This window comes from Lucilia cuprina, chromosome 3 (assembly GCF_022045245.1).
Source record: "Lucilia cuprina isolate Lc7/37 chromosome 3, ASM2204524v1, whole genome shotgun sequence".
Classification (NCBI taxonomy): domain Eukaryota; kingdom Metazoa; phylum Arthropoda; class Insecta; order Diptera; family Calliphoridae; genus Lucilia; species Lucilia cuprina.
The window spans coordinates 47325888-47342182 of record NC_060951.1 but is presented as its reverse complement, the minus strand read 5'-3'; the positions used below and the strand labels follow the sequence as shown (position 1 = coordinate 47342182).

Below are 16295 nucleotides of genomic sequence, written 5' to 3'. Positions count from 1 at the left end.
ATACTCTTCACCTTCGTGAGAAGAGTATATATAAGTTTGTCATTCCGTTTGTAATTTCTATAATATAATTTTCCGACCCTATAAAGTATATATATTCTGGATCCTTATAGATAGCGGAGTCGATTAAGCCATGTCCGTCTGTCTGTCTGTCTGTTGGAATCAATTTTCGGAAGACTCCAGATATCTTCGAGATCCAAATCTTCAATAATTCTGTCAGACATGCTTTCGAGAAGTTTTCTATTGAAAATCAGCAAAATCGGTCCATAAATAACTGAGATATGGGTAAAAATCTGAGACTACCTCTGAAAATTTACTTAACAAATTATAAGAAAACCTTTAAAACAACAAAAAGGAGATAAAGCAGTAATATGTTGGTAATACAGCTCATATTTGTTTGAGGGTGGTAATACAGTTTGACGGTGATAGTACAGTACATAAAAACTGTTTTTTAAAACATACTTGGTGAAGGGTATATAAGATTCGACACAGCCGAATATAGAAATCTGACTTGTTTTTTAAGTTATTTTATAACTGATCACAGATTTTCATGATTCTTTTTTCTATTATAGAGTTTTTAATGATGTACACCCGATTTTATGTTTATCATATAAACATCGATTTTTTGAGGAAATTAATGAGTGATCATAGATTTTAACTTTTTTCTCAATTGAAGCGTTATTAAGTGATCTGCAGTCTTACCCCCATATTCATAAATGCGTAATAAAGTTATTGATGATTTATTGTAGGAATTTTGTATCGAAATTTTGTAATAAAAATTGTGACAATATTATATGTGACATATTTATATATATTTTTAGTTGTATCGATAGTGACGGACTACAAAGGGAATAAATCATAATATTTCTCTCACACACAAAATTAAAATTTCCCTCCTTTTTTACGGATCATATAAAGATCAATATTTTTTGAAAAATAAAAGTGATCACAGATTTTTGATATTTTTTCAATTATGGAATCTTTTTAATGATTTTAGATTGTTTTCACAGATTTTTTCTTATTATAGTCTAGAGCTGATTTTAGGTTCATTGTTTTTGGATTAAAAATATGAAAGATCACGGACTATGAGTTTAGTTCTCAATTAGAATGTTATTTAAGGACTTACGACCGATTTTAGATTTCTTATTTACAATTCTTATTAAAAACTGTTTTAACAATTAAAAATGATTTAAAATTACCAGTATATCGATGAAATTCTACATAAATAAGTCTTATCCTAAATTAATCTCCTTACTCAATTTTATTACTGGCTTAAAAATGATAGTATAGCTATGAAATTCGATATAAATAAGTTTTGTATGAGCCAAAATCTCTCTTCTAACTTTTGTAAAAATAGGTCCCCTTTAAAAATTTACTTTAACACTTATTACTTTCTCAGAAATGACCGATGAAATTGACATATGTATGAGTCAAAACCTCTTTATCGATTTTTACGATGATCGGTTTATAATTGATCCGAAGATTTTTTTTAACAATAACAAAAGCATCGATTCATAAATTAAATGTTTAGGAAGGAATGATGATGGGTATGTAAGATTCGGCGTGGTCGTATATAATACTTTTGTGTTTTTGAATGATCTACCACCGATTTTAGGTTTTTTTTCAAAATAATTTTTGGTTTTACGGACTTTCACCATTTTTTAATTTGAGCGTTGTATAAAGATTGTTTTGTATAGATTGTATTTTTTTGAAATTTTACCTGTTATATTTAAAAATCAATTATAAATGGTTTAAATATATATCAAATGCAAAAAAAAGTGAAAACCTTTATATTAAATAAAATATTTGTTAAAAAACGCTTAATTGTCATTACTGCTATAAAACCAAAATAAACAGATGAGCTGCCGTACAAATACACGTGCTTGATGTTCGGTTCCAACATAAACACCCCTTTTTAGTTGAAAGCAATAAATTGCGAACTCAAATGAGTCACTTAGAATTTTTGTGTTTTTGCAAAAAATGAGAGATGAAAACCAAAATTGAGTCAACAGATTAAACAGGGCGTTGGTGGTGTAATGGTCAGCATAGTTGCCTTCCAAGCAGTTGATCCGGGTTCGATTCCCGGCCAACGCACACTGTATTTTTTTTTCTTTAATTTTAAAAATTTATTTTTTTAAACTTACCGCTTCATATTTAGCTAATTCAAATTTAAATAATTCATCCAAATTATTTACATCCGTATTATTTAATATCACATGTATAAATCTTTCTCTCTGTGTTTTAACAATAGATTTTAATTCTTGTAAACGTTCCACTTCGGCCGGTCGTTCTAGCTGGCGAAATATCTGTAAAGTTTAAAAAATTTCATAATATTACAAATAAATTAAACAAAACGCTTTGTGATTATAGCAAAAATAATTTAAATTTATCTCTGTTCAATATCATTTTTTTTTTATTCACAAATATTTATCTTTTCTCCCATTTGCAGTGCAATAAGTGTTCTTTAGATTACCACAGATTGTTACGATTGCCTCATTTCTTTTCCATGGAAAATGGGAAAAATAATTTTCAAAATGATTGATTACTTGTTGAATTGCTGTTTGTGTGCCATTGAAAATAAATTCGTTTTACAAATATACAATTTGTTTATTTAATATTAAATGTTTTTGCTCTTGTAGTATTTACTAGTGTAGAGAGTCGAAGGGTTTTCATTCTTTATATCCATCCAATTTCGTTGTTATTGTGTTTTTTTTATTTTTGTTAAACAAATAATTTAAATATATTAAAATGTGTAGAATATCGGCATCATTCATTTTATTGGTTATATTTAAATTATTTATTTAGATGAGTCACATTAACACTTTAATGCGGATAAATGTTTGCAATTTTTTCTTTGAATTATTTTTTTTAGATATCTTAACTTAAATTAGAATAAAATTTATTAGATATAAGAATTTATTCTCTAGTCCAGACTTTTGGACTATAGTCTTAGGACAGAATTAGGACAACAGTCTTAAGTCTGAAATGTATTCTGTAGTCTGTACATTGTTCAGGCTTTATTCTATAGTCAGCTCTATAGTCTTTAGTCCGGACTATAGTTTTTATTTTGGACTATTGGCCAGGCACGCTTATAGTCTATATAGACAATTGTCCAAACAAACTATAGTTAAATTAAATACTATAGTCAAGACTTTACTATAAACTAGATTAAAGAATATAGTCCAGACTTAAGAATGTTGTCCAGACTATTGACCATAGTCCAGACTTAAGACTGTTGTCCAGACTATTGACTATAGTATTTTACAGACTATATGTTATAGTTCAAACTATTGAATATTGTCAATAAAGACCAGACTTTATTACAGACTAGTCTATAAACTAGACTATAGTCCAGACCAAAATATAGCTATAGGATATTGTCGAGACTATATAATATGTTTGTTGGATGGATAACCTTGTAGTTCACTGCAGGCAAACATTCAAGTAGCATCGAAGAGACTGCATTTTGACCGGACCACTTGTCAGATGTAGTATACAATAGTATTAGGTCCAGCCTGTAGCAGTGAAAAATCTCAGGATACCATTAATTTTAGATGTAGATATCTCACCAGGGATAGATATGAAGTTAATGACAGATAAACGGTTTCTTTTAACGGATAGAGCAGAACATTCGCATTCTTGTTTTTGAAACTGCGATTTGCATTTCTACTTAGTGTCCAGTTATTAGTCCTATTAGTCTCGATATATCCCGTCTACTTCGGTAGACGCAGGGCTTGAGAGATCTTTCTTGCATTATTTAACTAATAGGGAAGTGGTAGTATAATAATTTAGTGAGAGAAGTGCAGTTTTCAGACAATATCACGAATATTTCAGCCGACCCAGGCTTGAGAGATCTTTCTTGCATTGTCCTAGTATAAGAATTAAGTGAGAGATGTGCAGTTTTCCAGACATTATCACGAATATTTCAGCCTGAAAGACAATGTAGTTGTTGGGAAGATGGTGAGATATACTAATTGCAGCTTCTTCACAGAATTGAAAATATATAATATTTAGAATATACAGTACAGATTGAAGTCTAAAGTCCAAACTAAAAACTTTTAAGTAGACTATGGGCAATAGTCCAGCAAAATACCGTAAAAACCCCGATGACAAAAGAACAGTCAGACCAAACAATTTTTATTGAAAAAAACTCATATTTCAAAATTTTTATGAATTCAACAAATTTATTGTGAATGCAATAAAATTCCTCAGAAACAATAATTTTAATTTAAATTTTATTTTGTCTACATTTTTAAATTTATGAGAATTTTTAAAAATCAACAAAAAAATTTATAACAAATTAACTTTTTTAAAAAAATGAGACAAACTGTTTAAATTTTTAATTATGTTCGAATGAAAAAAAATAAATATTTAAAATATGTTATAGATTTGCAATTAATAAAAAGCCACCATTAATTATAAAATTTGTCTGGCAAGTTGAATGAAATGGTATTTTTCTATGAAAATACACCCACAGAAAAGAATGGTTGTCAACAAATAAAACTTAATAAATTTGAAAAAAATTAATATAAAAAATTTTTTTATTAGGCGTAAAGTGATCTTTCGAATTTAAAGAAATCTTTTAAGATCATTTTTACTTAATAAAAATCCCTTTAATTTAATAAAAAAAACTCATAAATCTAGAGCATGTTTTTCAACAACTGTCAAAATTTTTGACATTGACCAAGTTAAAGAACCCTTTATTATTTATATAGAGATTTTTATCGAATAGAATAAAAATATTTTGTTAGATCCATTACATGTGTTTTTTACTTAAACGCCCTATTAGTTGTATTTATTTAAGATCAATATTGTGTTAAACCACTTGTTGTTTATTTCAAATTCAAATCTTGGGTGATTGACATTTCACAAATTGTATGCTTAGATTATTTCCTATATCCCATTGTATATATATTTTCTTATATTTTCCTATGATTTTTTTCTTTTGAAAAATATATAATATCATTTTCATTTTGGTTTATTTGCGGTTGGCTTTTGGCCAAAATAATTAGACAAACATTGATATTTATGAAAATCGTAAAAATTAACCAGATTATAAATTAAAAGATCTACAACAATTCCCTGCAGACAGCCAAAAAAATAAACAAAATTTGAACAAAATAACAAAACATTTTGATGACATGTTTGTTGACAATGCGTGTTTAAATTTGACATTTAGCAAATTATTTAAATAAATAGAAGACATTTTTATATTATAAGTAGCAAGACAACTAGCTACAATAATCTTCTACTATACTATTTTTAACTTATTTTTTTTTTTTGCTTTCATTATAATTAAATTAAATCAACGTAGCGAGCGTAATTGTTAATGCTATTTTTCGCAGAAAACGTGAACCCAATTATATTTTATTTATTTATTATTTTTTATATAAATATAGAGCGTGTTTTTATATTTAAATTATTATTAATGTTTTTCTTTTCTTATTGCTGACATTTTTACTGGAAATCTTAATTTAATTTTTAACAAATACATTCGTTTGCATTCAAATGAAAAGAAGATATTTTTGGAATTTTCAACCTTAATTTTATAACAAAAGATAAATGACATTTGTGTCATTTTAAATCAACCCGGTCTAGTCGCAAACGACATGTATCCAATGTTTAAAATTTATTTTTACGTTTCTTTGTATTTTTTCGAATAAAATAGAACAAATTAGAACTTTTGTTAGTTATAGTTTTTTCATTTATTTATTTGTTTGTTTATTTAATATCACTGACCTAAGAATTTGTAAAAAAGTGTGTATTTTTTCGTATTAATTGGGGTTAAATGAAAAAAGTTGAGAGTGGGAATATTTGTGCTGGCAATGATCAGTATAGAGGAGTATTAATAAATTATAATTTTGTTGGCAGAGATCTAGAGAATGAATAGGTTGGGCTGAAAATAAAGTATATGCTACATCAGATCTTACAAAATCACACCTGTTGCGCGCTTAAGCGCAATATGTTTGTTTCCATATAATTACATTTAAAATCAAAACTTGATTTCATTTAATGACACTTCCTATTTATAACTAGGGGATTTCTTGAAGTCCCTATTTGTAATGACTGCTTGAAGTCCCTATTTATAATGACTTCTTAAAGTTCTTATTTGTAATGACTTCTATAAGTCCATATTTATAAGCGAGCGTGGTAAGTACTTCTTTATCTCCATATTCGTAAGCGAGGGTAGAAGTATTTGCCTCCAATGACATCATCGTGTTAAAATAATGACTTAAAATGCCAATGAAGAATTAGTGAAAAGCGGCTTTATTAGCTTTTTAACATAAAGAACATAAAAATTATTTCCTGAGAATGACTCAATATGTTGTGAATTTGGAATCGAATAAAAAGAACATTCCTTTTATAACAAGCCTGTGTTAAAATCACAATTCCTTCAGGTCTTTTTCAGTATTTCCATGGAGTAAATTCTACTTCTTTGAAAGTTCTTTTTGTTGAGTTTGGGCTAATGTCTTGAAATGATAATAAATATTTCAATATTTCACCATCTTCTACTCATGCTCTTCGTGCGACTAATTTCGTTCGTCCAAAAAAAATTCTTCGTAAATTTCGAAATTTTTATGCAAAAATTACGAAAATATTTTAATAAAATAAATTATTTCTTAAATTGTATCAAATTATTTTGCATCATACAAACATATTTCGTACAATTTCGTATATATTATGAAACAATTTTGTGGTGTGAAACAACGAAACCTGTCGTACAATGTACGACATTTTTCATAGATATAAGGCATGGATTATTTTCTGTATATATTAACTGATAAACTTAACATTATTAAACCTAGGGAATGCAATAAAACCTATTTTTCTTAATTTTTTCTTAAATAAAAATATGCAGTGAACTATTTTTAACCCAAAAGTTGATTTAAATTTCTTTTTGTTGTTACGCCTTTTTTGCATTACAGGCTACGATATACTGCTTATAAAAACAGTTTTAAAATCCATACATTTAATGCGGCCAATTTAAAAACAAAAAACTTTGTCATTCATTTCAAAAAAAAGTTATAATTTTTCAACTTAAATCACTAACCAGCAAATATTACTCTTGATAATTCACCATATTTTGTAAAGGTCACTTTTTGTTTAACAAAATGTCTACAAACTTGTCAGCGTAATTTACCCCCCAGCATAAGAAAAATGTTCTTTTTTGTTGAAAAAAGGTCCCTTAACAGATTTTTTATGAAATAATTTATGGCTTTTTACACAACAAAAGAGTCTTCCTCCTATCCTACTCCCCCCTCCTAAAAATTATAAATTGTTTAATGATTATTATCAAACACATTTGAATAAATCTAAATAAAAACATAAACCCCCCCCTCTTTACAAGTCCACGATTGTTTGTGTTAAATCTTTAAATTTTTTGGTTAATAAAAAACATAAACATATAATTAAGTGTTAAATATTAAAATAATATTATGATTTTTAGAAATAATTTACTTCTTCATAAAAAACCATAATAAATAAATAAAAGGAAATCCCAGTATTTTTTTTTTCGAAAATACATTTCTAATAACATGTTAAAAACTTTCTTTAGAAATTATAAATGTTTATTTGGATGTACATATTTTGAAAAGTATTAAAATTCACTTTTATATTATTTATTATTTTACAAAATAAAATGCTAAATTAATGAGCTAATAAATTATTTTCTTTGTTTTAGACTAATAACAACAACATGCTTGTTTTGTTTTCTTTTCATTTTATCAAACATGTTTATTGTTGTTTGGTTTTAAAACGAATACAACATATTGGTTGTGGTTGGGTTTGAAAATAACAAATATACAAACATATAAAAGTTAAACTTCCCCTTTTTTAGTTGTTGCTTAAAAACAGACTTATTTAGTAGTTTGTGGTTATACTTAGTTAGTTCTAGTATTTCTGCCAACAGTTTGTCAATAAGCAGAGTGGCGCAGTGGAAGCGTGCTGGGCCCATAACCCAGAGGTCCGAGGATCGAAACCTTGCTCTGCTATCGAGTTGGAATTTTTTTTTCGTACTTTTCTTAAACTTATTTTTTTAAATTTTATTTTATACTTGTTAAAATCTGGTTATCCCGCAATAAACATTAAAAAATGATTGAGATTTGAGAAAATTTCCATATTTCCTTATAAATCTCAATCGATCGAGATATATTAAAAAAAATATAGTTCATTATTTTATGGCTTATTGAATTAATATCTGAGATAATTAATTAGCCGATTTTTCTGCTTTTCAAATCAATTACTTAAATTTAAATTTGGAATAAATATAATTTATAAAATATTTATTCATGCAAATATAATTTTAAATATCTTTTTTTAATTTTAGTCATCATCCAAAAGATTTTTTTCTTTTTTAAACACGAAATTTTCGTAATATTACGAAAAAAAAGTTACGATTTTATCAGTGTTTAGTTGACGTTATTTAATTTTAATATTTCATTAAAAACTCCTATTTGCACCACGTACGGTTATCATTTAACTGATAGTTATTCCTTCAATTAAGACAATTTTTGTATGAGAACTGTCAATATAACTTAAAGTTAAACAATTAAAAATTAAAGTCGTTCAAGGCCGAACATATAGTAAACTACACCTGTTATTAAACGTAAAATGAGCTTTAGTTTTCATAATAAGACATTTAAGTTGAATTGTACGTTGCCTCAGATATACTATTCGGCGGGTTCAGTTGTATGGGAGCTAGGTGAAGTAATGGACCGATGTTAAGCATTTTTAATAGGCTTCGTCTATGGTACCATAGAAAATCATGTGCCAAATTTCATTGAATTATCTCCAAAATTGCGACCAGTAGTTTGATTACAAGGTTTACAAGCAATATCGAGGGTTCAGTTTTATGGGGGCTAGGTGACAAAATTTAGCGATAGTAACCATTTTCAATAGGCTTCGTCCCTCGGTCAATAGAAGAACATGTACCAAATTTCATTGAATTATCTTCAAAATTGATTACAAGGTTTAAATGGACGGACGGACAGATGAACGTACATAGACTCAGAAAATTATTTTGAGCCGTTTGGTATACTTAAAGGTTACCTACCTAGGACCAATATGATTGTGCGTTACAAACATCAGCACAAACCTAATATACCGTCCCCATTAAAGTGGTGTAGGGTATTAAAATAACTAGACATGGTGAAAATGGGTTAAAAAATCTCAAATAAAACTTTTTTGAAAACTGCCTAATCGACTCTAAAAATGAATCTGGTTCAAATAATCACACTTGTTTATATCAAATATATATTGAAAATTTTAGATCATTTGCCGCTTTGGGATCCTACGGGAAAAGGTGATATATAACCAAGTTTAACCCTTTGAAAGCATTGTTAAATATTATATATAAAACCTTTCAGATTGAAGTATCTTGAAGGTGATGTTATTCTGAAAATAACATTCCCGACTAACATTGATAGGAAGATTCTTAGGAATTACGTTCATGAAACTGAGTTTTTGAACTCTGAAAAATAATTCATTTAGGTCTAGGTGCATTTCTTCGGATACATCCTCCTATCAAACTAACCTAACCTAGTATTTAAAACCTTTTGAAAATATAAAAATAAAGATAATAGAAAACATATATCTGAAGTTTTAGTAAAATCGATTAGTGTTAACCCATAAACAGTGAAGATTGAATTTTGAGCTATGTAATATTGAACAATGTTTTCGGCAATGTGAAAGTTATTAACAGGAAAACCAAAATATGCAAATGCATGTTTTTTGTGGTTCGTCGTATGGAATCAAGGATAAGATATTTACACGTTTCAGACCAATTTGAGAATTTTGGCATCGATTTGTTAGAGCATATTTTTGCATATTTTACCCATAGGGGCATAATTTTGCATGATTTGACTTTTTAGCATATTTAAGGCATATTTTCGAGTTTTTAGAGCATATTTTACTCTTTTAGTGCATATTTTGATGTTTTCGCTTTTTTTCGTTTCGTATTTAAAAAAAATAAAATTCTATTTTTTTATTTTTCTTAATTTTTTAGCCTATTTTACAATTTTGAAAAAAATTTCGTTATGTTATAGTTTTTTATGGACCAAATGGTTTCATGTTATTTATTGGTTATCTGAACGTAAAACGGAATTCTATTATACTAGTTCTTCAAACTACGAGATGAAACATTTATAAAAAATGTTGTAGGATATAGAATATGACATTAAACATTTATTATTTCATTACAATTTTAGTCTTTTTGAGCTTTTCAATGTTAAAAAATAATAAAAATTTAGTTTTTGGAGCATATATTTTAAATTTTAAGAGCATATTTTGAGTTTTTTACGGCATATTTAAAGCGCTTAAAACACTCTGTTTAGAGCATGTTTTCGGTTTCCCTGGTTATTAAAAACATATAATAAAAATCCGAAAGGCGAAAAAATCGAAATTAACCCTTAAACGTAATTATATTTTTATTATACAAAATGTGCTTGATGTAAGAATAACATATTCGTTGCCATGTTGCAGAACATGCTGGGTAATTGAGAACAGATATCAGATTAAAGTACAGTTGATAAAAATACATTAAAATCAGTCGAATTGGTTTCAGAAGTTTTCACAAATCCTGTGTTATTGAATTAAGATTTTTGTTTTTTTATTAAATGTTAAAAAAAGACTAAAAATAGATTATTATAGTTAGTAGCAGTATCTGTAGTTAATACTTAACATTTCTATTAAAATATGACTTGTATCTAACTTTAATATTTATTATTATTATTCCTTGCGGTTTATAGTTTCATGGATTTCACTTGTAAAAGAATATATGTATATAGTATGCAAAATAAACATAAATATTATAATAATTTGTATAAAATAATTGTTGACTAGGCTTTTTTTCTACAAGCAAAAAATCTACAAACATTCTTGTATTCGATGATAAAAAGAATATTTATGTATTATGGTTTTTTAGTATTTTATTTCTTGATTTTATTGCAGATGAGAATGTATAACGTCTGTAGACGTACCAACCCACAATGTTCAAATTTATGTTGCTTTCGAGCAATAACTTCCAAAATTAAATATATGCACTTTAACATATATTATTAACATATTAATGGTTTAAAGTGGAGAAAATGATTTGAATGTTTCATATTTATTAGGGTTTAGTGAGTTTTAAATTATTAACTGTAATTTAATATAGAAACATATGGTTTTTATTTCCCATATGATTATAACTTTTTATTTGAGGTCTTTGAATCTAACTCAAAATAGTTATTACAGTAAAAAGGACTAAATGTATATTTAGCTTTAAAAATATTTTATAACATTAATTTGGTGAATACAAAAAAACATATTGTTATCATGTTTAAATTTATGTTTTACCTAAACAAAGTTTATTTTCAACAAATTGCACACAATTACTTAAACATTTTTGTTTTCCCTCCAAAAGAAATCCAAAAAACAAAATCGTAAAACAAAATTGACAAGACAATCCTGCGTTTAAATTTATTTGCTATTGATACATTGTCACACCTGTCAATAAGGCGGCACTTTTTAAGGATAAATTGTCATTTATACGCTTTGAGTTTTTTGTTTCGCCTTAAATTATTGCTTTCATTAAAAGGATATAAATTATCTGATTGATTTGATATAATATCTTTAAAACACAATGTACTGCGTAGTATTACTTATAACTAAAAGTATACTAAACAATAAAATAACCTAAATAAAAGTTTTATATTCGTAACTAAGCTTTAAATGGATGTTAACAGCGCAATTTTATGAAAAAAAAGAACCTCCAAATTAAGTGCTATAAATCTAAATAAATTGTTTTTAATACAAATTTATTTCGTGGTATTGAATTGTTCGTTTTATTGTTAGGCAATCATTTTGTTTTATAACATGAATTTGATTTGGTGGATTTTTTTTTATTTCAAATTAAAGAAAACTTTTTCTTTGTTCTGTTTAGACAACTAAATAAACACCATAATTTGCTTTGTTTTTTTGTGTTGTTTTGTGCATTTTCTAAAAGTGTTGTGTTAAATGGTTATAATAAGCTGAAGAAACTAGGTTAACTACTATTTTAACATAAAAACTCCATTGACTTTTCTTCTTTCTTTTCATATGTCCTGTCTTATTATCCTTTTAGGTTTTTTTTCGTGTAATTGTAACTAAGGGTAAAAAATTGTGTAAATAATGTAATCTCTAGAAAATAGGCAAAAAATAAGAGTTTTTATTATGGGGTGTAGTCGAATTTAATGTATATACATTTCGTTGGTGTTTTATGAAATTGAGAAAATTAATATTTTTACCTAAAATACGCACCGCAGTTTGTCATGTATGTTAAAGATGTTACAAAGATTTTTGTTTAAGTTTAGAAGTTTTGTTAATGTGACACATGCTGCTGTCTGTCTGTATGTTTGTTAAAATTCAGAAGTTTACAGCGAAATCGGTCTATAAATAACGGAGCCAAAAATTTCATCAACATTTAGATTTTTTGTGAATGATTAGACAAAATGAAATAACAACAACATACAACAAATACAACTTTTTGAATTTTCTATAAAATTGAACGTAGAAACATAAATTTAAGCAAATAAGAAAATAATCAAAGGGGAATTTTGAATTGTTTTTAATATGAAACCTACATAGAAAAGTGAGCTAATTATCATTTTGACAATCATCGTTGTGTTTTTGACAACGCAAGGTTGTCATTTCTTTTACGATTTGTGTCATTTTGCAATGCATCGTTGTTATTTCGACAACGTAAAGTTCTGTGTGACAACATAGCGATGTCATTTTCGTAACACACTATTATATGTTGATTTGATAACATTTTGTATTTTTTATATTTTTGTTGTTGATTTGACAACTATCCATACATACTTTAAGAACGGTTGTTATTGAAAAATTATAACCACTTTCTTGTGAATTTGATACGAAGCGGGATCTACATCAGATCTTATATAAAAATTGATTCAGAAATATGAGAGATCGAAAATTATAACTAGCTTCTCAATTGGAGCTTCTTTAAAATAAATATCAATTTTTGGTGGAATATATCTATCTCTGAAGAATCTCTAATGGGATAAGCTTTTTGTCCATCTTCTTTTTGTTTTAGTAAATGTTACAAACAAAATAACAAAATTAATTTGACACTCTATACTGCAGACAGTACCTTTAAATACAACAATCTACAAAACAATTATTTTTCTAATGTTTGTAAATGCAATGACTTACTAATTGGCTTATAACAATGAAATGGAGAAAGAACAACAATAGCAGGAAAAATAAATAATAAGGAGAGCAAAAATAACAAAAAAGTTAAGGATAAATGTAAAAAAAAGAAGTCTTAAAGTATGTTGATACTTGTATTGTTTAAAAACTTTAACAACATGTTGCGTGCCAAGAATCATTCCTTGGGTTATTTGCTCCTACTAACATTTAACAATTGTGTTTTTTCTCTTTCATTCATCTATTACTACAACATCTGCATATAAATAAACATACTCTCATCAAGTTCTGTAAGATCTTTACTAACAAATTGTCATTAGAAGGTATGTATGTACTTGTACATATGCAGGGGTAGAAGTTTTACAAAAAACCAATGGATTCTGTGAATTTAGAGCCTCCAAGTACTATAGCAGAAAGTCAATTGTTACTTCAGTGAACCAAAGGACATCTACCCCAAATATATAGGTTACTAATATACACTGCATGCATTGTAACAGGTATGGACAAATGATACTTTCAAATATTACTAACATTTTCAAAGTATCAAAGAATCTTTTGTTAATCACTTGACATTTCTTACTAATTTATTTATCCTAACATAATTCTCATTTAGCTTGAATGTTCTGAATTCAGAAATCAAGTACGAATCAAACACAAATCAATCACATTTTGGGATTGATACATTCTTTTACATTATTACATCAGTCCTATTTTTCATTTAAATTAAAAAAAATGACTGGACTATTGGGTTAGTCTTTTGGCTATACTGGTCTTTGGTCTAGTCAATTAGCTAGTCTTAGGGCTAGTCTATTATCTAGTCTTTGGACTAGTCCTTTATTTATTCTATGTAGCTGTCTGTGACCTAATCGGTAAATAAGTCAATTTGTCTATAAAATAGTAGCAATTAGTCCAAAGAATAAACTTTGGACATCTCTATAGACTAGCCCATCAACTAATCCTTGGACCAGTCTTTTAACTTATCTATGAATACTATGAACTATTTAGGAAAGAATATGTAATTGTATTACTATATATTTTTGATCACAAAAACTAATGTATATATACTTTAGTATTGAATTTACCATCCCTGCAGTGTAAAGTAAATTAATGCAAACTACATAACTACTACATCCTTATGTATAAACAAATAAACACATGTAAAGCTATTTTCCACTTACACCTTTTCAAAAGTCCTCTCATACTCCTCTATTCAATGGTAAATATGTATTGCATATCTTAAGGATATGGAATAATTACTGTTATCTTTGTGTTATTTTCATTTATACATACGTGTTTATATGTATTTGTAAGAATGTTTGCTTTATACTTGTGTGAATATCATTTAGATTTAATTGTATTGCTGTAGATATAAGTATATCTCAATCTCAATTTTAATCATATTTTAATCTAAATTATGTATTAAAATAAATAGAGATTTTCTAATTAAAAATTAAACAATTTTGTATGAATATTTACATATCTCATTGTTAAGTGTAAATAAGTATTGCAGAGCAAAGTAGTTTTTAATTAAACAATACTATTTTAATAGAAATGTTATTTCTATTAAAATAGTATTTTTTAATTTGTTTTCATTATTATAAATACTTACTTACTTAATAAATTTAAAGTATTTTTTAATAATATAAATAAAGTAAATATTTTAAACATTTTTTAAATGGTACAATTCATTGTCATTACTCATTTTCTGCGAAGCATTTCCTATATCACTTTATGTACTTCTTTGACAATTTTGATTATTATAAATGACTTATTTTAAAATCTCTTTGTTATAAAAGTTGACAACTTAAGCTTTTCATATTACAGTTATTTGATAAATATAAAAGCCTTTTTTTGAACAAAATAAACTTCAAATAATTCATTACACTGGAAAAATAAAAAGAATATTTAAAATATACATACATATTACCTAACAATGACGATATTGGCGCACGTGTCTTGCGGCAAATTCGATAAGGAAGTTGTATGAAAATAAAATAATTTGTATACAAATACTTAAAAACCCAAAAACCCCCCACTAATAAACACAATAAAATTATATAAACAATTCATCATAAACAATAATATAAACAATAAAAGACTCGTAAAACATAAATTCACCATGTTTTGTAAGAAATACATGCATACATATTTAGTTTAAAATAAATTCGCAAAAATGTTTGAAAACAGCAACAATTTTAAATAAAACATTACTCTAGGCTAGCGCCAGCCAATAGTTTAACAAGATGTTTTATGTTTAAAAACGAATTAAATTTCTTAAAAATATTTTCTTTTCTTTACATTTTATTATTTGTTTTGCGTTTTCGCTTTTGTTTGATTTTTATTGAAAATCAAATCAAAATATTTGAATAAATCATTCATAGGAAATTATTTATGATCTAGCTAATGGCGCTATTAACATCTGGCCATCACTTTTGATATCATAATTGATTTTTCTTAAAAAGTCATTAAAATCATTTGTATGAAATATCGGGTAATAAAATGATGAAAAATGAATATTAAATAAAGTTTATTAGGCGAGAACAATAAACGGATAAAGTACAGTAGTAGATTTTTTGGAGGGGTTGAAACCTATTCTTATAATTTATTGAAGGGGCCTGTTACTTTATTTTGAAAAAATCTTTTAACTGGTAGTGGATCTGTTAACACCTTTTTGATATTGTGTTACAGATCTCATAAGTATATTTACGAATTTGTTTTTATTCTGTATCACATCGCTAGAAAAGTCGGAATTGAAATGGGATTTGAATTCATGATCGTGTTATGTTATTCACTCTTTTTTAAAAATATTGAACCAGAAAATTATATTTTTTTCGACATGAAAATGGTTCCCAAACTAAATTAGTTGTATCTGTTTCAGGTATTAGATTAAGTTCTTAAAGTTTATATTCATAAAATCTCTTAATTTGTGTCATAATTTGGTAGAAAATTTTTGCTTTTTTTAGGTTTTTAAGACTTTTTTTAATAACCCAGCAGTTCGCTCGGACAGTTCCGAACAACTATTTATCCTACCTAGTCAACGACAAACCAGGTTATTTTAACATGTGCTTGTTCTACGGGGATGTCAATAGTCACCCGATATATTAAGAAGAAAC

The 16295-nt window shown here is 26.8% G+C and overlaps 1 protein-coding gene and 1 non-coding gene across 5 annotated transcripts in view; one reads left to right on the top strand and one right to left on the bottom strand.

Moving 5' to 3' along the window:
• The window catches only part of LOC111686921 (TWiK family of potassium channels protein 7), a 59215-nt gene that overhangs the window by 3746 nt on the left and 39174 nt on the right, over nt 1-16295 (bottom strand). For all 4 annotated transcript variants that reach the window (XM_046947416.1, XM_046947417.1, XM_046947415.1 and 1 more), the window contains one exon: nt 2142-2303. In XM_046947416.1, coding sequence (XP_046803372.1) covers nt 2142-2303 — 162 coding nt within the window. The remainder of the gene's footprint in view (nt 1-2141; nt 2304-16295) is intronic.
• Trnag-ucc lies at nt 2020-2091 on the top strand. The gene has a single exon. It is a non-coding gene; the product is annotated as a tRNA-Gly (tRNA).